Here is a 19,073-nt window from a genome sequence, read left to right as displayed (position 1 = left end):
AATCCAGCAAGTTGGTGCCGCCGGCGAGCCCACCATTCTTACCGTCAGTGAAGCAGCAGGTGGGGCAAGCGACGGCCCAGGACCTCCTCAAGGAGCGGCTACTCGAGCAGTCCAGCTCTGTCCCATGCCCACGCCGTTCAGCCTCGAGAACACCTACCTCGCGCGCTCTTTTGCATCACGTAGATCAGCTGAAGACGAGGCCGACAGAGAGCAGCACAGTGGGGTTGATGGCGGTGGTGACGCCGCCGAAGACCAGCTTGTCGCCACCGGCGTCCCGGCCTGGTCAGACGCAAGGAACAGTGCAGCCTCCGTCACGTCGACCGCGCGGCGCGCGCAGCACCTGCCCACGCAGCACGTTGTGCGTCTCTGTCATGGCCTCCGTTTCCTCGGCGCTCACGGCCACCACGGCGCAGCTCAATGAAATAGCGCCTGAGTTCCCCGGCGGTCGCATGCACCAGGCCCAGCATCGGCCAGCAATTTGATGGACATGACGTGATCAAGCACGCCCAACTCCATGTTCGTGATAGGCATGTCGAGAGCTGCGGAATATGCCGTGGTCGACGTGCTGGGCATGGTGCCTCCCATATGAACAGCTTGGAATCTTTCTCAAGGTTGAGGATGACCCAAAAGAGACAGTCTAAATAAAGTATTCTATAAACTAGTTTTAATAAAACAACAACTTAAAGGAAGCGGCGATTTGGAGCCCGAGCTCAGCTGCTCTCATAATCTGCATCGTTCGTTTCGGTCTTGGGATGTGGACAAATCCAGCTGGTGCGAGAGATACGTGCGAGGAGAAACAGAATAAATCAGGGCGTACGGTAGGAAACAGTGCGATACAAGCGGGGCGGTGGGGCGCGTCCCGACGGCCGTTTCGCTGGATGGGTCTGGGCCGTGGACCAGGACGACGGCTTTCCTTCTAGGCCGTGGACCAGGTAGTGGACTTTCATATCTAGGCCGTGGACCAGAATGTTAGGCTGGTTATTCTGGGCCAATGACTCAGATAGTGGGTCCGTGTGGCCGGTGGGCATTTACGCCGCTTGAGACTGTCGTCGGTCGACGCGACCCCCCCTCGTCCGGCAAGAGATGGGGAAAAAAGATAGATTTGTCCTCCACTACCGCCTGGTTCGTCCTACAGTGCCCTCCTCGCCGCCGCGGTACCGGGGAGTCTCGTCGCCGGAAAAGGCGGAGAGTCGGACGGGAGGCCGGCGAACCGGGTTGCGTACGGGACTGTGCTCCGGCTGCGGCCTAAAGTAATGGAGGGAGAGGGTATGGAGTTTCTACTCGACGCCGTTGACAGGTTGGTTGCCGGCGAGATCTAAGAAATATTTGCTGTTCTTCGTAACTGGCGGCGGCGTGACTAGATCTTATATTTCTAATCCTTTTGCGGGCGACTGGCCTTTTTGTATTTTGCAGGTTCCCGGTGCGCGAGGAATTTGCAGACAGCCTAGAGAACCCAGATCCAGTTCAACTACTATATTTGCTGGAGAGCGGGACTGCAACTAAGGATATGGGTGAGGTCAATGGCGTCACTGAGCAGACTCAGGTGGAGGACGTAGAAGCAGCAGCTGCAACCCAGCAAGGTGTCCATGGTTTCCAAGCTGAATCTCCCACGAGGTCTGCTCAATCAACAGGCAGGGTGAATCCACAGGCCCCCGGATGGACGAAAAGGTGAAAACTGCACTATGCTGTTTGCAACTAGCACTTTAAAATGCTGTTGAAATTCGTACCCTACATACATTTGTCTGTGCAAAAAGTGATTCAGAAAGTTCGTCTGTTATGGCTTCGTAAATGATTTATGAAGTCATTTCCCAAAAATCATGATTCTGCAGTAGCCTTCGGGTGTGGATTAAAAGAAGACATCCATTGTTATTACGTTCCCGACAAATTTGCTTAAAACAAAAATGAATACTGAATGTATATATTGGAATTAAAGGGGCCGCTGGCTTTAGTGGTGGGTTATGAGGACAAGCCCAGTGTCCTGTTTTTACTTGTATGCTATAGGACTAGCAACAAAATACAACTGTAATCATTTCGAAAGAAAAAGAAGTCAGGGGAAACTGTTCCTGTCGACTCTGAAAAGAAATGTAGAATCTAACTACATAACCCCCCCTTTTTTTTCTTAATTTGCAGGCTTCGGCTCGGAAGTGCACCACCTGACCGGGTGCCCTGCCCATCGAGGATGAGCGCATTAGAAATTTCAATACGCAAGTATGCAGAGCAACCTGATAAGAGCGTCGTGAAACCAGAGCTGGGGCTTAGTTTTGATTCGTTGGGTGAGGCGTATGATTTCTATAACCTGTACTCATGGGAAGTGGGTTTCGGGATAAGATATGGAAAAAGCAGACTCAACGCCGAGAGGACAAAAACTATGCAGGAAATAGTGTGTGGTTGCTCGGTGAGTGCTTGTTTCATACAACAAAATAACTGAAATGAAGTGAATATGAAACATTTTATTTAGTTGATCCGCTGAATTGTACAATTTCAATTAGAAAGCAAACTCTTGTACTAACGTGACTGCTCCGCGGCCTGCAGGGAAAACCGGAGACTGAAAACAGTCGATCCTGTAGATGTGAGTGCCCAGCTCTGATCAGGCTCCTACGTGCTTCCGACAACAGCTGGTACATCACAGAGCACCGGGCAAGTCATAACCATTCCATGTCGCTGACAATGGGAGAGAAAGTGCACTGGCCATCTCATAAGCACATAGATGTTTACACCAAAGACTTAATAAAGCAACTGAGGGAAAACAATGTAAATCTTGGGAAAGTATACAGCATCATTGGGAGCTTCTTTGGTTCTGTGGAAAAGGTCCCCTTCACGAAGAGGACGCTAAGGAATATCTGTGGCCAAATTAGCTGTGAGCAAGCTGAAGACGACGTTAGGAAGACGCTTCAAGCGTTTGCTGACATCCGAGCAAATGACCCTGGGTTCTCCTATGTGGTTTTGGCTGAGAAAGACAGCAAAGTTAAGAACCTGATGTGGGCTACCGGCAGCAGCAGGATGCAATACAGATTCTTTGGCGACGTTGTGACTTTTGACACTACCTACAGGACAAACTTATATGATATGCCGTTTGGGCTATTTGTCGGAGTCAACAACCACTACCAGAGTATTATCTTTGCGGGGGTGCTGATGCGTGACGAGCAGGAAGAAAGCTTTGAATGGGTGTTTGAGGAATTTGTACGTATGATGGGTGGACCTCCGCCAAAGACAATACTTACAGGTGAGAGTGTCCAGCAAAACAGGGAAAAAACAAGATACTATTCGATCTGTCTTGGTAATTTTTATTCATTATCGGCAGACTTATTAAGATTTGGAATGCTTCTCTTTATTGTGCAGACCAGTGCAGGGCGATGGAGGTAGCAATCAAGAAGATATATCCTGACACGGTGCATCGTTGGTGCAAATGGCACGTTCTGAAGAAAGCGAAGGAGACACTAGGGCCCTTGTACACGAAGAAGAGTGATTTTCAAGCTGAATTCCACAAAGTTGTTAACCATATGCTGACGGAGGAGGAATTTGAAACAGCGTGGGAGGCGCTGCTAGATAAGTACAGCTTGAGGAGCCATAGCTACATGACCCAAATATATGAGACTAGGCGGAAGTGGGAAAAACCTTATTTCAGAGGAGTGTTCTGCGCAAAAATGACAAGCACGCAAAGGAGTGAGAGTGCAAACCACATGTTGAAGTCTTACATGCCACCAGCAAGCCCAATGCACGTGTTTGTCAGGCAATACATGAAGCTTCAGTTTGACCGCGAGCGCGACGAAAGCTACGAGGAAAAGAGGACAATGATAGTGAGTGCACTCTTAGCATGAGTCGTTAGTAGTTCTGGCTGCACCAGAAGCATCTTGCAATAGATGCAAAACTGATCAATCGACTTGATTTTATTTCCATTCTTCGTTTTGTTTTACTTGCAGGGCGGTGCGGTGAGGCGGACTAATCTCGCAATAGAGCGACATGCCAGCAAGGTGTACACCAGGAACATGTTTGAGGAGTTCGGTCGTTTACTAATGGAAGGAACTGCATACAATGTTACAGAGGTGGAAAGGATGAGGAAATACAGGACCACTCACAATAATGGAGCAAAAAGGGAAAAGTGGAGTAGGGTCGAGTACGAGGTGACCATCAGCGAAGACAGGTCGATATTCAATTGCGAGTGCGGGCAATTTGAACACACAGGGATGCTTTGCAGCCATGTGTTGAGGGTAAGAATCCAACATAGATCGCATGCTGCGAAAGAATAAAGAAACTCATTAGCTGCAAACACACTTGTTGAGTCTGTTGTTCTTGACGTGCAGGTTACGGAAATTCTTCACCTTGAAGACATTCCAAAACACCATATCCTAAAACGTTGGACCAGGGATGCAAGGGATATACTCCCCGATCACCTGGTGCAATACCAAAAAGACAATTCACAAAATTTGTCATTTACGTTTAGGCATGCGACGCTGTACTTCAAAGCCATGGAAGTTGTGAGGATGGGGGACGCAAGCGCTGCATGCTATGAACACGTCAATGCCAACCTGGATTTGCTGCTTCAGAGTGCGGCGCCTCTAGCAGAGAAAAGGGATGGCCTCGCTTTTGAGGACCGTGTGATTTCAAATGAAGATGCCAGGCACTCTGCCAATGGCGGCAACTCATTAGCTAGTCTACATGGTGATCACTGCCAAAGTGCTACTAATTCTGTCAGCACGAATGCGTTACAGAGCCTCGCAGCACCGGAGAAAAGGAAGGGTCCAGGCAGGCCGACGAACAGCAGAGACAAGGCGCCATATGAAGGGCTTAGTAAGAGAACCCGGTTCTGCAGCCTGTGTCGGCGGGGAGGTCATAAACGGACCACATGCCCAGATAGGGGTGATGAGCCAAAGAAGCCGAGAAAACCAGGCAAATGCAAAAACTGTGGTTTGGAAGGGCATCGGCGTACTACATGCAAAAGGCCGATTGGGTTTGCTGATAACTGATGTAGTTGTTCCATTTTACCAAACATGAATGTTTTTCCCTGGGAGGGTGTATGAGTTGGTTTTATGTTGTACGATGTTATCTGCTAGCTGCATGCTAGTACTGCTAAGTTTTATGCTTGTATCCAGCCGGTAGGCCAGAACTATTTTTCTGCTGTACTGTCTATCTTGGAGGTAGAATATTTTCCGCAATACATGGAGCTACAAAAATATGGGTGCCGTCGGCGGTTTTCATTGTGATTCGTAGTGTCTAGCATGAGAGAGGAGCACTGGTTTCCTGCTCCGATGGTTTTGCTTACGACGTGGAACCAGCCACGCGGCGCAGCGACCCAACGCCGGAAACATGCACACAACCCCAGCCCCCTCTTGTTGAACCCTCGCCATACTTCCGCGCTCGTGCGCAACGATTCAAAATTCAAAAAAGATGATTTAATGCATGTGTGGGAGCGGAATTACGGGTTGGCAACGCCACGGGGGTATAAGTAAGAAGTGAGGGGGGGGGGTGGTTGTTCGGCAGCCTCACCTTGAGAAACACCATTGCCATACTGCTTTGAATTTTTTTGAAATCGGTGGCCTGCATCTGATGGAGGTTTCTCTAGCTGAATCGGGGGCCAGTGGTACAACTAGGGGTGCGGCGCGCGATGGTTTCGACGGCGTGAATCTTCGAGTAGTCCCTTGCTTTTTCCTTCGAGATTTCTGTGTATTATTCAGCAGCAAGTCCATCGTGACCCAGCTTGGAACCGCTTTGTAATGTAGCCGTCGTCTCCCCCGCGATTCGATTGCGCAAGTAGTGCGTGGAGCTCGACGGATCTGCAGAACGAGGTCGACGCCGCCCATGGGGAGGTAAGCATGCCAAACGGCTGATCGCTCTCACGCAGGTGGCCCGATGCATATCAACAGGGGCTGGCGGATAATGTCCTGATGTTATGTTTTTCCAGGGCGAGGTCGTCCAACAGCAAGAATCTCAGCCGCAAGCTTTGGGCTGCGTGGTGGGGCAAGATTCATGGGAAGAAGGATTTGGTGAGTTCGATCCAGCTGCGGACCCAGGCTCCCCTGGTACCACTTGTAGCTCTGCCGTGGACAGCGAGTCCGTTGTGTTAGGCTATGGCGACGATGGAGATTCTGAAGATGAGGATGAAATTACCAGCGTGCAGGCAAAACGCCGCCGGATTGTAGATTAGAACCCGCGATTTGTTATAAGTACTCAACTAGTCTTTGGTGAATTTGGGTAGGTTCATTAGCAGTTCAGGACTGCACTGCATCTGGAGCCTACTACCTTCTTTCCATGTACGAGCTGTGCTGCGTTGACAAGTCTGATGAGCTTACATACGAACCCTTCTTCTCTCTAGTGCCATTGGTCTTGATGACGTTAGTTTGGGTCAACTAACAAAGAACAAATCAAGGGCTTCGCCGTGAGACCGCGATGACTTAATAAAGTGAATCCCCCGCATGATTGATTAGGTCTAGAGTTGGTGTGTCATTAGTGCACGGTGGCGATAAGCAGTGCGCATGGGGGAGAATTATTGAATGCATGGGTTGGTGGGCGTTTTTTGTACATGGTGTGCCCACCGCATGCAAGCCCAAGCTGGGCCCCTGCTTCTCATTATTCGAAGTCCTTGGCATCGACCGCAGAGTGAACAGTTAATGTACTGTACCGATCAGGTGAGCATATCAGGGGCTACCCTCCTGGTTCCCCGCAAAAGGACGTGCGTACAATTGCTGTGTCCTCTTGTGTACGCGTGGTCACGCCTGGAGCATTGCCCCGTTGGCCATTTTTAGTAACTAGCTCAGCTGCGCCACGCGTTTAACAACAAGAATAATTTTAAAAAGGTGACCATATATTCTCCGTGACAAGTTTTGACAAGTTTTTTTGCATTGGGATCATGATGATCGAGTGTTAGCTACTTCGACGTGCGGCTTGCGCTGAGTTCTTCCCCGAACCAGAACGTATTTTGGCAACACTCATTGTACGCGCCTAACCATTGCTAGATTTTGTGCCAAAAAAAAAGATTAGGAATTTTTTGGGCGGCGTGGGCAGTGAGAAGTAAAGATGACTTGACCAGGCACTGGGTCACGGGGGAGAGACAGCTCGCAGCCTCATTTACAAAAGCCTACCTCGCACATATAGAATACTAGTATCTCCCTCACCAGTACTCACTTCCTCCTCTTCCACTGCTCTGTCCACCTCCCTCCCCCCACCATAAACACTGTTGAAAGACCCAAGATCCGGTGGCCGAAGGTTGGGACGGCGACTAGAAGGGCAGTGCCGGCGCCGATAGTGACGAAGGTGAGATTTCCCGATTTGGTAGCAGCTTATCGGGCGGCTCCGCTTTCCCACCTCCCCTTTTGCTCTTTTTCTACTGACTGCACTTTTGAGGCGGCTGCCCCGTTTTGGTTGGTTCTGATGGTCTTTTCTTACTCGAATCCTTGCTTCCTCCACTAGGCACATAAGCATGGAACCACCGGATCCACCACGGAAAAGGACACTGCCATGTGAGGAAGGTGATGTCAGCGGAAAGAACAAAAAAGCTAGATCCATCGTAGCAAACGGCGAATCCGACGAAGGGGACGGTCCACGAGGCCGTATCACTTCTCCCGGCGCGGCTGCTCCATTGGTGAGTCCTTCTTTTGACGGTGAAAAGACATCGCCATCCTCTCTCTCGAGCACGTGATGTTTAGATTAGGTTTCTGTTCTTGATTCCAGTGCGGCCATACGCCTTGGTGCGATTGACTAATCCGGATGGATGCGAATCTCTGAAAAATACATTTTTTTTTGCAGGGCGTGGCTTCCGAAGAGAATGAGTTGCCGCCAGAAGCCAAGGGAAAAAGGAAGCGAGTTCTAGCCAACGATTCCAGCGGAGGGGGGCCGAGCATGCGTAGATCTCGCCATACACTTGTTCTACTGCCCGACTACCAGCCCCATGAAGGTCAGGCGGTCCCAGCTGAACCGCCAGTACTCCTTGCAGAATCTGATGTCCTGCGTGGTAGGGTGGTGAAGTGTACTTGGAGCTGTCATCAAATCCTCCATCTAGGCTTAAGATCCTACAGTTTGGTGGATAGAACTGGCATGGCGAGCTTGTTGACAGCTGCATGGACTGGTGAGGCAGATAGGAGGTTTTATGCTTGGCTGCTTAGTAGATTTAGGTGGGAGGACATGAGATTCACATTCCCTGACGGGCAATATAGATATTTCAGCTCCAGGTCGGTCGTTAGGACTTTGGGTCTGAGAAACAGTGGGCGCCAAGTGAGTATGGTAAAATTGAAGGTAAAGCATAGGCAGAATTACACTCTCCGCATCAGAACAATACTAGGGATTGAAACTAGAAGTCACGCCAGGGACGGGGGGTTAACAATTGGAGCTGTACATGATACCATCACACGAATGTTGGCTTCAGGAGTTGGTAACTACCACCCCAGGGCATTTGAGATGGCATTCTCTCTATTAGCAGCAGGTACATGTGTTGGCCCCAAGCAATCATACTCGTCGATCCCCTAGGAGATGTTTGCATGTGTCCTGTGTGACGGTGGTACTGGTGAGTATGATCTAGCCGAGTGGGCATTTGAAATCATCAGATCGGCTGTAAAGAAATTGCACAAGGATTTGGATGCTGGGGTGAGAACACTAATAGTAGGCGGTAGTCATTTGGCACTCATTGTAAGTGATTTCTTCTGAATGTTTCTGAACACTTGTAAGCTATTTTGCAAATGAGGTTGTTGCATCTCTAACATGTTGCCACCTTTTTGTCTCTTTGTTGTGCTTGAATACTTGCAGGTGTGGTTCTTCGATTGGATTGACTTTGGACCAAATAATGTCGAGCCGCACACTGTCCCCCGCGTCAGTGTTTACACGGGACAGATCTGCAGGAGGCTAATCTACCTGATAAGGGAGTACCCAAATATATTCACTGTAAGATAGTGTCCTGTTCTAGAGAAATAATTACATGTACTGTCGGTCGAGCTAACAAGATTACAAAAATGTTGCTTCAAATTTGCAGACAAAGCCTTATGATGCGTTCAACCCGCTTGATGATGTTTGGCACAGTGTAGTCGGAGAGCCTGGTGGATTCCTACAACAGCCAGGTACATGAAAAAGATGGGGTCGGGTCAGACATTTCATTAATACAAAAGAAAAATTCCTAATACAACTATAAGTTGGGGACGGTTCTAACAAACATGTTCTGTTTCTTGTTTCACAAAACAGAACAATTAGGTGCACTCCAATCAGCTCTGGAACTCATTTCTGCCAGCCAGCAAAATGGCATGGTGTCTGACCATGTGCAAAGGGGAGATGGGCTAGCATATGACTCCAGACGATTTGCTGCCGTCCAGCAGGAGGGCTTGCCGTCTGGCCAAGGGCAACTAGGACAGAAGGCAGCATATGAGTACCGAAGCGATGCTAATCATAGCAAGCTATGCGCTGCAAAGGGGAAGTGGGCAGCGGATGATAGCTCAGACTCATCGAGCAGCGACAGTGACGACGAACCGGTCAACCCAAGTGTTCGTCTTGCTAAGAGATTGGAACAAGCTGATAGGAGAGGTTTGCACTATAGCATAGCCTTCCCCATATGAAAAAAATATAATAACAAAAATGTAAAAAAAATGCGTTGGGCACCACTGATGTCCTCCCTGTGGTTGTTTGTGCAGGTGAACCCATAGAACCACAGGATGCCCGCGGGGACATAAGGATTAATGATGTTGTGTGTAGTGCCCGTGTGACAGGCATGTGCTTGCGTGGCGAATGACTCGTTTGTAGTTATTATCAAAGTGTCTTCAAATGATAACAAACATCTGGAGATTTATGTTGAAACACTGCAGGGCCACGTAGCATGAACCGGCTCAGGAGAAGGCTGCAGCCCAGGGGGGGTGCTGGTGAGGCTCAATCAAGCACTGCACATGCGATTGTTACAAACAATGCGATGGTGCATGTGAGAGGCGACTACCTCAGGGCAGAACTCTATCAAATAGAGGCCCAGGCAAAAGCAGACCTTGAACGTTAGTTCCATGAAAATTTTAAGTTCTTTGTTGGTACTTGTGTGGTTAGCATACGGGGGGGGCACACCAACTGGCGGGGGTGTTACTAACAAATGATGTTCATATGTCAAGCAGACGCACAAATCCATGGAATTCTCCCGTGCAGAGGAGGAGCATCGGGTACTGATGCAGGTGCTGTCGACGGGGAGAGGCGTGAGCGTGTACGGAGCTTATCTGCAGCTGCTCTGGCTGTGGTTGAGCAAGCTATGGAGAATCCAGAACTTTTTGAAGGTTTGCTTTGCCCTCTTGGTATGCAGAAAGAGTAGTTGAGAAAATTGTGTGAGAGTATGTCGTTTATGTGCAGGTATATTTGATCAAGCTAGGCAGGTGCTAACAACCCTCGGGGTGCAAGGTTACAACACAGGTATCAGTACAAACCCATAACTAAGTGCGCTGGCTACTTAGACATATGTGTATGCGGCCATTGGAGAAATGCTAGATTTACCTAATGAGCTTGTTTAAGTATACAGATAATGTAACGGGGGATCATGACAATGTAAACAAGCCCTCCAAAGAAAGTGCCGAAGAAGTTACAAATCTGGGAGAGCCGGCAAGAGACAGCCAACTGGAAGGAGGCGATGCAAATGTTGGTGGCGAAAATTGGAGCAGGATGCTGAATACAAGCCAGCAAGTGGCAACGAGCCTTCCTACAATAAACAACAATGCTGACGGGTTGCCTAGCGGGGATATGGATGCTGTGCTTGGAGCAGAGGGTATATGATTCGATTTACTCATTTAGCGAGTCATCTTTTTTACAACATATTAGCAAATGATCAAAATCATGTTGGCAATTTTTTTCAGTCCTGGGTGATGGGTTCTTGGGCGTTGGATCTATGGTCCGCACTGAATATTCGGGAGAAGACGACGACTCAACGGGTATGGACCTACAGGACAGATTCTATCATCGATGCTTTCATAAAAATATGGTACTAGACTGATAGATGTTATTTGTTTCAGACTTGGATGATGAATTTCTTGCAGTGGCATCTCAAGTGCCGATTGATTACATGGATGTAACTGTACAAGCCCATGATGAAACAACCTTGGTGGGAGTGGATAATTTGATTGGTTTACTAGCTGCATTGAACACATGCATCTGCTGGATCGCGTGGATTGGAGGTGATTTCTAGTCTGAACTAACTTTGTCCATAAGATGCATAGTCATTGTAGCAAGCATGATCATTTTTGCTTAGATTAAAAAAATGGTATAAGAAACTGACCTGGCTGTTTCATTTCACATAGCCTTAATGGTTGTCAGGAGCGGAAGGGAAGAAGATACAGGCGATGAAGACCCACCATTGAGCGGCACTATCTTGCTGGGTTGGCATGGTGTGCCAGGCGTTGACGATGCTAGTCCAATTAGAAGACAACAACATTCCAGACGACAGCAGACATCCAGTCGATGTCCATTGGATGTTCAGGAATCATGCCGTCCTGGGCCTTGTTTCAATCATGACAACAGAGGTAACTAGCTGCCCCGGTGAAAAATACAGATTGTGTCACTTTTCACTTAAGTGGCAAGACAGCTGAGATATAGATTGTGTCCCATGGTCATCCTCTGTAGATGAAGATGATGATGAAGCCCGTGGACATGGATTGCCATCTGAGGATTGTGGATCAGCCAACCGTTTCCAACAAGCAATTATCACCTATCTTCATAACTGCAGCTCTATAAAACGTGGGAGATCTCAGAGTGGTGGGACTCGAAACGTGCTCGACGTAAACGATCTGGGTGCATCACAACCCATTGCAGCACAAGACCTGGCCAGAAATGCAGCTGCTGATACGGTGACAGAGATTGATGGCAATCAGAAGAAAAACCGCACAGTTGTGCTGGATGTGCAAACAAACTGTCGCCCTGGACCTTTTTTCAGGCATGATGATACAGGTAACTGTTAATGCCTCCATGTCCTGTCTTTGTTTAGCTCACGGATCCTTATTTATATACTGGAAACTTTAATTGCACTGCAGATGGCGCCGATGGACAAGCTCGTGCACAGGGGTTTCCGTCTGCCGTTTCAATGACTCCATTCCAGCAAGCGGTCCTCGGTTATCTGAAAAAATGTGGGATTAGATACAGTGTGACAAAAGGGGGTAAGAAGCAGGATTGCACACATGAGCCTGAGTTTCAAAGTGTTCATAACACAAAAAGAAAGGACTGGGGTGAACGCTACCCACCATCAGTTGGATTGAACCATGCCCAGCCTACTCCTGAAGCGATTTCAAGGTTCAATACCAACTTGCTAGCATGTGAGGGTGTGATTCTGAAGAAGTAAGCATTCATGCATGTTACCCCTTGTCTTGAGTTTTGTTTAGAAAGCAAATGAGCAGAATTAAAAATAGAAAAAGAAACAGTTCTGTCTTGTCCAATCTAACATGACTACCGAATAAATTTGTGCAGGAAATGGGTAAAACACTATCATCCAATACTGGCGGTGCTGTCTGGGCAAGACATCAAGGATGAATTGACGCCGGGGTGTGAGATGACAATGAATACATGGAGGTGTGTTCAACGCATGCTGTGGGAGAAGGATAATGGAATTTACAAAGGGTGGCTAGACAGATTCAGAGGGGTCTTCGACCCAAAATTTGTTGTAAGTACAATTTATTATTAAGTTGGGTAACATGAACTAGGAATGATATCCTTAATGTTGGTTCGGCGCACAACAATAAACATAGCCCCATGATACATTTACCTTTTCAGGAAGAGGTTTGCCGAGATGACGGGGAAACTGACTGGGATTACATCGACACTATGATGAACTCAGAAGTGAATGGATATAGAATTGATTGGCTTAAAAAGGTAAAGATTTTCGGTAAAAATTTAGTAGAAAAATAAATAACTGTGTTGATGGGTGGGACTGACATAGCATTTCAATGTGGGCACTCACCGCAACACACAGTTCTGGTTCCCAGTTGATTTTATGGACTGCTGGTCAATGTACCTTCTGGACAAGGATGAAAAAACTGTGATGGTGCTTGACCCAACAGAGACCGATGCCATGGATGAGATGAGGGTGAAACATGAGAGCCGTGCCATGAAGTTCCAGCGTAGGTTCTGCTCTCTGTTTAACAACTTTTTCAGCAGCGGCTTGGTTGACATAGAAGGTTGGAAATTCCTGTACCCACTAGTGGCGCAGCACGATCCATGCAGCAGGTTTGTGACCCTCCATAAAACCCTACCACACTCACCCCCGACTGATTAGTCCCTCCAGATGCAAATGCAGTGAATGAATACTCCTTTTTTTAAATGAAGCTAAATGCAAAGTTCTGCTGGTTTGGCAGGGAGGACAGTGGGGTGTACATTGCACACTACTACACTGACTTCATGGGGCTCTACCTCCGCTCAACGCTTTGCAAGGTTTGTGTAACTTCTTCCCGCATGGCTCGTGTTTGGAAAAGACAATATATGAAAATGAAAACAGGGTTTAAGGTGGAAAACAAACAAACACTAATGCCTTCCTGGTTGACTTGCTACTCTACAGAAACAGATTGATGATTTGCGGGGGAAACTTGCATATGAGGTTGTGGCCATGAAGGGCAACAAGGGAGACATACCGGAGTTCCTGTACGACGTCATCATAGACTGATGATCTGGTGTAGCGTACAATAAATGGACAGAGAAAGATTGGGCTACAAGCATGCAAGATCTTTTGTCAGCCGTCGTTGTACTACCAGTTCCTCTTTGAAGTGCGCGCAGTTTCATTTTGCATCGCTTCGGCACAAAACGCAGGGCGCAGAAACCTGGTTTTCCAAATCAGTCGTTTGTGTGCGTGCGTGGTGATTCAAGTTATGTAACCCCCTTAAATTTGAGACTTTAGACCTACAAGCTGGCAGCTGACCCTAAAAGCAAAGACTGTGTGGACTTGATGAGATCGTAGTAAACAATATTGAGTACTATAACTGGACGTGATTTGCCATAACAATTGGTGAATGACATGTTTTCTAGTCTTACTGTTATCTGAAAATTGAACAACAAGCTCGCCCCTTAGAAATAGCGTGGGATGATATTAAGCTTGTTTTGGACACTAGAAAAAAAAGACTTGTAAAAAGGGGCTGCCTTCAATCGTTTGAGAGTTAGTACTAGATGATGGCGATTGTATTGAACGGTTCATATATAAAAATGGCGACTGGTCTATAGAAGATGTAAACAAAAGAAAGAATGATGTCAAAATTTTGAGTGACTAGGTGATGACGATTGAAAAGGGAATTTTCAACAAAAGATCTGGATGCCGATTCTGTTTTTGTTATTTTTGTTAAGAAGAACTAGAAACAAACATGGTTGCCTTGCTCAAAGCTGCAATTTTTTGGAGATTTTACATGATTCGGTTGTCCCGTGGTGGTGCGTTCATATAGAGAGACGAACAGAATTTTCTTTCGTCAAAACCTGGGGCATGGATGTTACATGAAGAACCACTAGCTACAATAGGCACATCACCGCAACGAGAAATGCCTCGCCAGGTAATTCAAAACTAGTCTAGGCAACGTGGAAGTAAAAAATAAATTTTGGTTCATTGGGATATAAAGGGGGGGATGGTTTCATGATAGATTTGCAACAAGTCTGCTGCCGAGAAGCTAATGAAAGATCATGGTCCAGCCGTCGTGTGGATCATTACAGTGCTGATTGAACGAGAAAAGACATGAAGTAGGGAAATGGTCTGTTGGTACGTGATGCAGGCTAAAAATTACTGATGGAGTAGCAGAAGATACAGATCATTTTACTTGGGGGAGTCCGCTTAGCGCCCCTTTCGCACCCAACCATACTAACCAGACTGGTTTGAGCCGAGCCAGGAGTCAGTTGGTGCTAGGACCGTCCACAACGCCTCGTGCGCCAGCTTTGATGTATTCCCCTGTAGCTTGAGGCACTCGTGCAGGGCCTGCCTTTTTGTTTTGTCGGCGTTGTACTATTCAAGTGAGTACCGCATTGTACGGTTAGATGATGTCAGCCGTGAAGATAAAGAATGTAGTGAGCCGTTATGATGACTCAGCGGCGCTTCATGTTCAATTAAAAAAAACAAATTGCTTGAACTGTGGAAGTGGACACGATTGAGAAATGTGAACCTACCTTTGTTCGGGGGATCTTCAGCTTCTTGCCATCATAGTGCCTGGCGATGTGCAGTACACACGCCCCAGTTTCAACCCTGGTGCGTGCTCAGCATTGACATAAATAAGAAAACGATTAGGGAGAGGGGTCTGTTTGCAACAAAATGCCTTAGTTGCACCGAGAATTCATAGGGCGGACGGGAAAAAGCAGGCAGACATTGGGTAAAAAGATTTAAAGGGTGTACCTATCGAAATTTTCCTCAGCTACGGCGGGGTAATTTGTCGCCCACTGACCATCTTGCGTTGGCCATCCAGCGTAGTACTCATTCAAGCAGTGGAATAGCGCATGATGTAGCTTCCAGGCAATCAATTCAAGGCTATCCTTCTTTGTGTCGCTTGGGCCATCTCCTCTAATAAGTGGGTCAAGCACATGCAGCTTCCTTGCCATCATGTCCCACATGAGTATGATCCAGCCGTCCTCCAATGGGACTGGCAAGAAGAACTGAGTAAAATGCGTTGAACAATTAGTTATGAAATAAATGATGTCTAAAATGAACAAGTGTCAAGAAAAACACAGGTCTGCATGCCGCTAAAAGTCTTTATTAGTACTACCCATTAAAAAGGTGTGGAAGGAAAAAATGTGTGTACCATCTGGGAAGAGGTTATGTCGTACGGGATGTCCTTCCCCACCAGCTGTTTCTGAATCGAAATGTTTGTCACATATTCATGGTCCGCCAAGACAATGGTCTGGATGAACGGATGCATACGAGACGATATATTATTACAAGCCTTTGAGACAACTGAATCGGGGCGTGTACTCACATAATATAAGAATAACATAAATAGTTGGTAGCATATTAACAGGGAAAATTCCTTACCGCAAAATCAGGTTCCATGTTGTGCCTCCAATTCATGTATGGGCTTTCTGAGTTGGCTTCTTGGTCAGATTGAGAATATCTTCTCATGATTAGCGACATGAGCTCGTGGTGGAGATGCTCCATGCCGATTAGCTGTTCACGCATAGCCATCCCCGAAACGCGGACGAACCTAGGATTATCATGTATGATGTAGTGCCTGCATAGCGGAACAAGGTACGTCCAAAAGCAATGGCGTGGTTAGCACGATCATCAGTGAAGATCTTTTGCAAAAAAAAGGACTTTCAGTATGAAAAAAACTGAGAGTACATGGATAAGCCATTGTGGGTAAGCGGAAAGAGATTCGCAAAACACCTCTGCAAGTCCGACGGTGGCAGCTGTGAGAAGTGGGTGACAATGAGATCAGTGGTTGGCGCATGTGGTGGACGAGGCGCAACTCCATTCACCCATGGGTCAGTTGCAAAGCCATGCTAGAATATGTATTTCCGCCTCTCTAGATTAGTGCAACGTTGTCCGAACACAGTTAAAGGCGTGTTGGCTGGGAGGTCTGCATACATTTCAGCGATTGACATTAAGCATGACTTGAAGTAATTGAACAGATTGTGAGATGACCCTGGTGTCGATTTCTTGCTGGTAGAGTTAGAATCCTCTGCGTTGAAGATGCGTTTCCGCAATAGCCCAGCTGGTGCAACAGGCGATGTCGCTGCAAAACGACCGCCCATAACATAAAAAAAATATGGATTAGCAACGTTTTTAGGGGTGTAAAAAGGGTGTGCTTTTTGCATCTCCATGGATGATGGAGATCATATGAAGCAGTGGACATGTAATGGGAAATGTCGTCCCACCTTCACAACCAGATAGGTCAAGCCTTTGTCCCTGAATTCTTTCTGCCACAGGTGTCCTGAACCGAACCGACTTGGAATTCGTTGGAGCCGCTGATCCGTGAAAAAAAAACAGAATAAATGGCGTGTGCATATATGAAAGAATAAAGAGATTGAGCCGGCGGATCAGAAGTGTAGTTTTGCTGACCTGGCTCCGGACACTCAGTAAAGCCCCGTGCGCGGCAACACACACAACGCCTTGTGACTGAGTTAACCACTTTGTCTGAAAACTTGTACATGTCCATTTGTAGCCCATTTTTGGCTTGCAACAAAGCCTGCTGGATTGAGTTGCTTGCTTGATTTAGATGCATGAGGGCCATCGCGTTGTGCTGTTTTAAAATCATAGTCAACTCGTCTTGTACCTGCAAAAAACATACTGTGGTGAGAAAGGCTGCAGTACTACAACGAAAGGGAAAATAGTGCATGACAGAAATGAGAGAAAGACTCATACTAGGTGTGGATACTTCTCCCGCAGATATCTTGCAAAGTCAAGTGCCCCGGGAGCGCCGTCGGTTGGTGTTCGACCGCTCAGGTTAGCTTGGCGGCCTGCATTACCACACAATAGGGGTGGAGTGCTCCTCGTGTGTCCTGCCGCCGGGGTTCCACGCCGCCTTGAAAGCCTACTGGTGGTTGCGAAAGACGGAGCTGAATGCGGAAACTTCTGTCTCGTATAACAAACTGACGATGCATCTCTCAGCTATGGAAAAGGAGGATAGAAAGTGATGTGTTAGTATAAAACCAAACCATGGTTGCAAGAGGTACCAACAACCAGAAGGTGGTAGCGGGAATCAATGTTACATTGGCATGCGAGTACGAAGTAGTGCCCTTGATCGGGTCAACAGCCATGGTGAGCATTCGACGGAACGACTCGGGGTCGAAGTCAGCAATTCTGGGGAGCACGTTGTGCGACTTGTTACAGACACCTAGATCAAGGTTGTCGATGAGAAAGACCTGAGACAAAACAAACAAATTCAGGATGTCGTATGTCCGATGCCCGAATAAGGTTGATGAATGTGCATTGTGGTGCACCTACAGCATTTGCGGTTCTAGTGTACATCAATACATGTTGCTGTTAACTTGCCTGGAAGAAAAGGTGGCAACCCGTTAAATTGGTCGACAAATTGTTGGCCAACATATCTTTCTTCAGCTTAGTGACTGCGTCAAGGAGGTGCTGAAGCACATACTCGCACCAATTGAACTGGTCTATGGACTCAGTGCTAGCCACCGCTCCCCAGAAGTCGATGGTCGTGTAGTTGTGCTTCGTTGATGGAACTAGCACATGACCCATTACAAATATCACGAAGGCAATCTGGAAACAATCTTTCTCTAACTTGCTTGAATTCTCATTGATGTCGCGCATCAAAAAATCTTCAGCTGCCTTCAAACTATGAACACCGGTTCTGTTCATCTGGAGAGTTGTCTTTATGAATTGCACAGCCTCAGGATTTATGCTTGCATCCCTGCCCTTGACACTACGATGTCCACATGGAATCCCAAAAACCTTGTGTACATCCTCAGCAAAAAAAATCAGAACCTTGTTGTCCCTCAGCTTGATCTCCCGGCGGCTGACGCTAACTCTACTCATAATCCAAGCGCTCGACTTCAGACTCAACTTCTGCAGGGCTGGCAGCTTCAGCATACCGCCAAATCCAATCTGCTCCACCAACCACTTCTTGTAGTCGTCAAACTTCCGGATCACACACACTGCATGCTTCACGGAGATGCGTGATGTTGGGTTGGGTGGATCTGCAGGAACAGCGCTTGAGGACGACCCGTCGAAGTCGGAATCAGACCCAGCGGCTGCTGCGCCCAGACCGTCGTTGCCGCCGCCATCACCATGGTCGCCACAGCTGGCGGACTGCGAGCTGTGCTCATCCTGCAAGCGGATGCACAAAACAAAAAGGGGGTTTCCCACCCCCCGCACCACAATCAGATCCGGGGATAAAAAAACGGGGGCAGATGATAAGGGTACCAGATAAATACTGAACAAAGGGCGATAGGAGAAAGCGTACCATTCTACGGCGGCTCCGATGAACGGGAGACCTGGAGACGAGAAAGACCGGCGGCGGAGGCTGGCCGTAGATGAGCTGCTACTCGCGGGCGGCTGCTTTGGTGGGTACGAACTCGTTATGAGCGTCCTACATGACCCGGTGGGCTATGGATGAGCTGTACCCCTGTGTCGAAATGACAGATTTGACCCCTCACATTATTGCTAAAAAAATGTGGTTGACTGGCGCGGGGCAGCGCTACATGTGACCCAGATCGTCTTGGTACGATGCAAA

The 19,073-nt window shown here is 47.6% G+C and overlaps 4 protein-coding genes across 6 annotated transcripts; 3 read left to right on the top strand and 1 right to left on the bottom strand.

Annotated features, from left to right (window-relative positions):
* Positions 1–1,047: 1,047 nt before the first annotated feature.
* Positions 1,048–5,085, top strand: LOC123057809 (protein FAR1-RELATED SEQUENCE 7). Its single transcript, XM_044480695.1, has 7 exons — positions 1,048–1,297; positions 1,414–1,668; positions 2,131–2,395; positions 2,533–3,223; positions 3,340–3,797; positions 3,921–4,208; positions 4,302–5,085. The coding sequence occupies exons 1-7, from the start codon at positions 1,254–1,256 to the stop codon at positions 4,962–4,964; spliced, it is 2,664 nt and encodes an 887-aa protein (XP_044336630.1). The 5' UTR covers positions 1,048–1,253; the 3' UTR covers positions 4,965–5,085.
* A 3,819-nt stretch (positions 5,086–8,904) lies between these two features.
* Positions 8,905–11,891, top strand: LOC123056727 (uncharacterized). Its single transcript, XM_044480018.1, has 8 exons — positions 8,905–9,041; positions 9,163–10,223; positions 10,297–10,356; positions 10,463–10,705; positions 10,794–10,868; positions 10,950–11,111; positions 11,235–11,456; positions 11,557–11,891. The coding sequence occupies exons 2-8, from the start codon at positions 10,046–10,048 to the stop codon at positions 11,889–11,891; spliced, it is 1,275 nt and encodes a 424-aa protein (XP_044335953.1). The 5' UTR covers positions 8,905–9,041; positions 9,163–10,045.
* A 25-nt stretch (positions 11,892–11,916) lies between these two features.
* On the bottom strand, positions 11,917–19,063 carry LOC123060116 (uncharacterized). 2 transcript variants are annotated; one of them, XM_044482686.1, is made up of 12 exons: positions 17,873–17,975; positions 17,590–17,742; positions 17,243–17,488; positions 16,940–17,153; positions 16,756–16,845; positions 16,265–16,613; positions 15,914–16,109; positions 15,684–15,782; positions 15,281–15,537; positions 15,058–15,133; positions 14,761–14,896; positions 11,917–12,046 (listed from the first exon to the last, which is right to left on the bottom strand). In XM_044482686.1, exons 7-12 carry the CDS (start codon positions 16,061–16,063, stop codon positions 11,949–11,951), a joined length of 816 nt encoding a protein of 271 aa, XP_044338621.1. In that variant the 5' UTR covers positions 16,064–16,109; positions 16,265–16,613; positions 16,756–16,845; positions 16,940–17,153; positions 17,243–17,488; positions 17,590–17,742; positions 17,873–17,975; the 3' UTR covers positions 11,917–11,948. The 2 variants fall into 2 exon arrangements, with proteins under 2 accessions (XP_044338621.1, XP_044338620.1); XM_044482685.1 differs by lacking the exons at positions 11,917–12,046; positions 14,761–14,896; positions 15,058–15,133; positions 15,281–15,537; positions 15,684–15,782 and adding an exon at positions 18,804–19,063 and having other exon boundaries at positions 15,923–16,109; positions 17,873–18,667.
* LOC123060117 (uncharacterized) lies at positions 12,014–14,743 on the top strand. Of its 2 annotated transcripts, XM_044482688.1 has the most exons (6): positions 12,014–12,264; positions 12,394–12,586; positions 12,697–12,795; positions 12,896–13,149; positions 13,278–13,353; positions 13,478–14,743. In XM_044482688.1, exons 1-6 carry the CDS (start codon positions 12,014–12,016, stop codon positions 13,580–13,582), a joined length of 978 nt encoding a protein of 325 aa, XP_044338623.1. In that variant the 3' UTR covers positions 13,583–14,743. The 2 variants fall into 2 exon arrangements, with proteins under 2 accessions (XP_044338623.1, XP_044338622.1); XM_044482687.1 differs by having other exon boundaries at positions 13,278–13,605.
* Positions 19,064–19,073: the final 10 nt, after the last annotated feature.

Source organism: Triticum aestivum, chromosome 3A (assembly GCF_018294505.1).
Source record: "Triticum aestivum cultivar Chinese Spring chromosome 3A, IWGSC CS RefSeq v2.1, whole genome shotgun sequence".
In the NCBI taxonomy this organism is placed as follows: Eukaryota; Viridiplantae; Streptophyta; class Magnoliopsida; order Poales; family Poaceae; genus Triticum; species Triticum aestivum.
The sequence above is the reverse complement of the archived record's forward strand: the minus strand, read 5'-3'. Positions and strand labels throughout refer to the sequence as shown.

What these genes read in the sequence shown, in the direction of transcription:
- LOC123060117 (XM_044482687.1), top strand. Translation starts at nt 12,014, where the DNA reads ATGACTCCATTCCAGCAAGCGGTCCTCGGTTATCTGAAAAAATGTGGG. An exon ending in TCTTCGACCCAAAATTTGTT is followed by an intron (nt 12,587 to 12,696) that starts GTAAGTACAATT and finishes TTACCTTTTCAG; the next exon opens with GAAGAGGTTTGCCGAGATGA. An exon ending in CAGCACGATCCATGCAGCAG is followed by an intron (nt 13,150 to 13,277) that starts GTTTGTGACCCT and finishes CTGGTTTGGCAG; the next exon opens with GGAGGACAGTGGGGTGTACA.
- LOC123060116 (XM_044482685.1), bottom strand. An exon ending in GTTGCCACCTTTTCTTCCAG is followed by an intron (nt 17,743 to 17,872) that starts GCAAGTTAACAG and finishes GTTTTGTCTCAG; the next exon opens with GTCTTTCTCATCGACAACCT. An exon ending in GGGAGAAGTATCCACACCTA is followed by an intron (nt 17,154 to 17,242) that starts GTATGAGTCTTT and finishes TGTTTTTTGCAG; the next exon opens with GTACAAGACGAGTTGACTAT.
- LOC123056727 (XM_044480018.1), top strand. Translation starts at nt 10,046, where the DNA reads ATGATGTTCATATGTCAAGCAGACGCACAAATCCATGGAATTCTCCCG. An exon ending in GGTGCAAGGTTACAACACAG is followed by an intron (nt 10,357 to 10,462) that starts GTATCAGTACAA and finishes TTAAGTATACAG; the next exon opens with ATAATGTAACGGGGGATCAT. An exon ending in AGAAGACGACGACTCAACGG is followed by an intron (nt 10,869 to 10,949) that starts GTATGGACCTAC and finishes TATTTGTTTCAG; the next exon opens with ACTTGGATGATGAATTTCTT.
- LOC123057809 (XM_044480695.1), top strand. Translation starts at nt 1,254, where the DNA reads ATGGAGGGAGAGGGTATGGAGTTTCTACTCGACGCCGTTGACAG. An exon ending in GCCAAAGACAATACTTACAG is followed by an intron (nt 3,224 to 3,339) that starts GTGAGAGTGTCC and finishes TTTATTGTGCAG; the next exon opens with ACCAGTGCAGGGCGATGGAG. An exon ending in TTTGCAGCCATGTGTTGAGG is followed by an intron (nt 4,209 to 4,301) that starts GTAAGAATCCAA and finishes CTTGACGTGCAG; the next exon opens with GTTACGGAAATTCTTCACCT.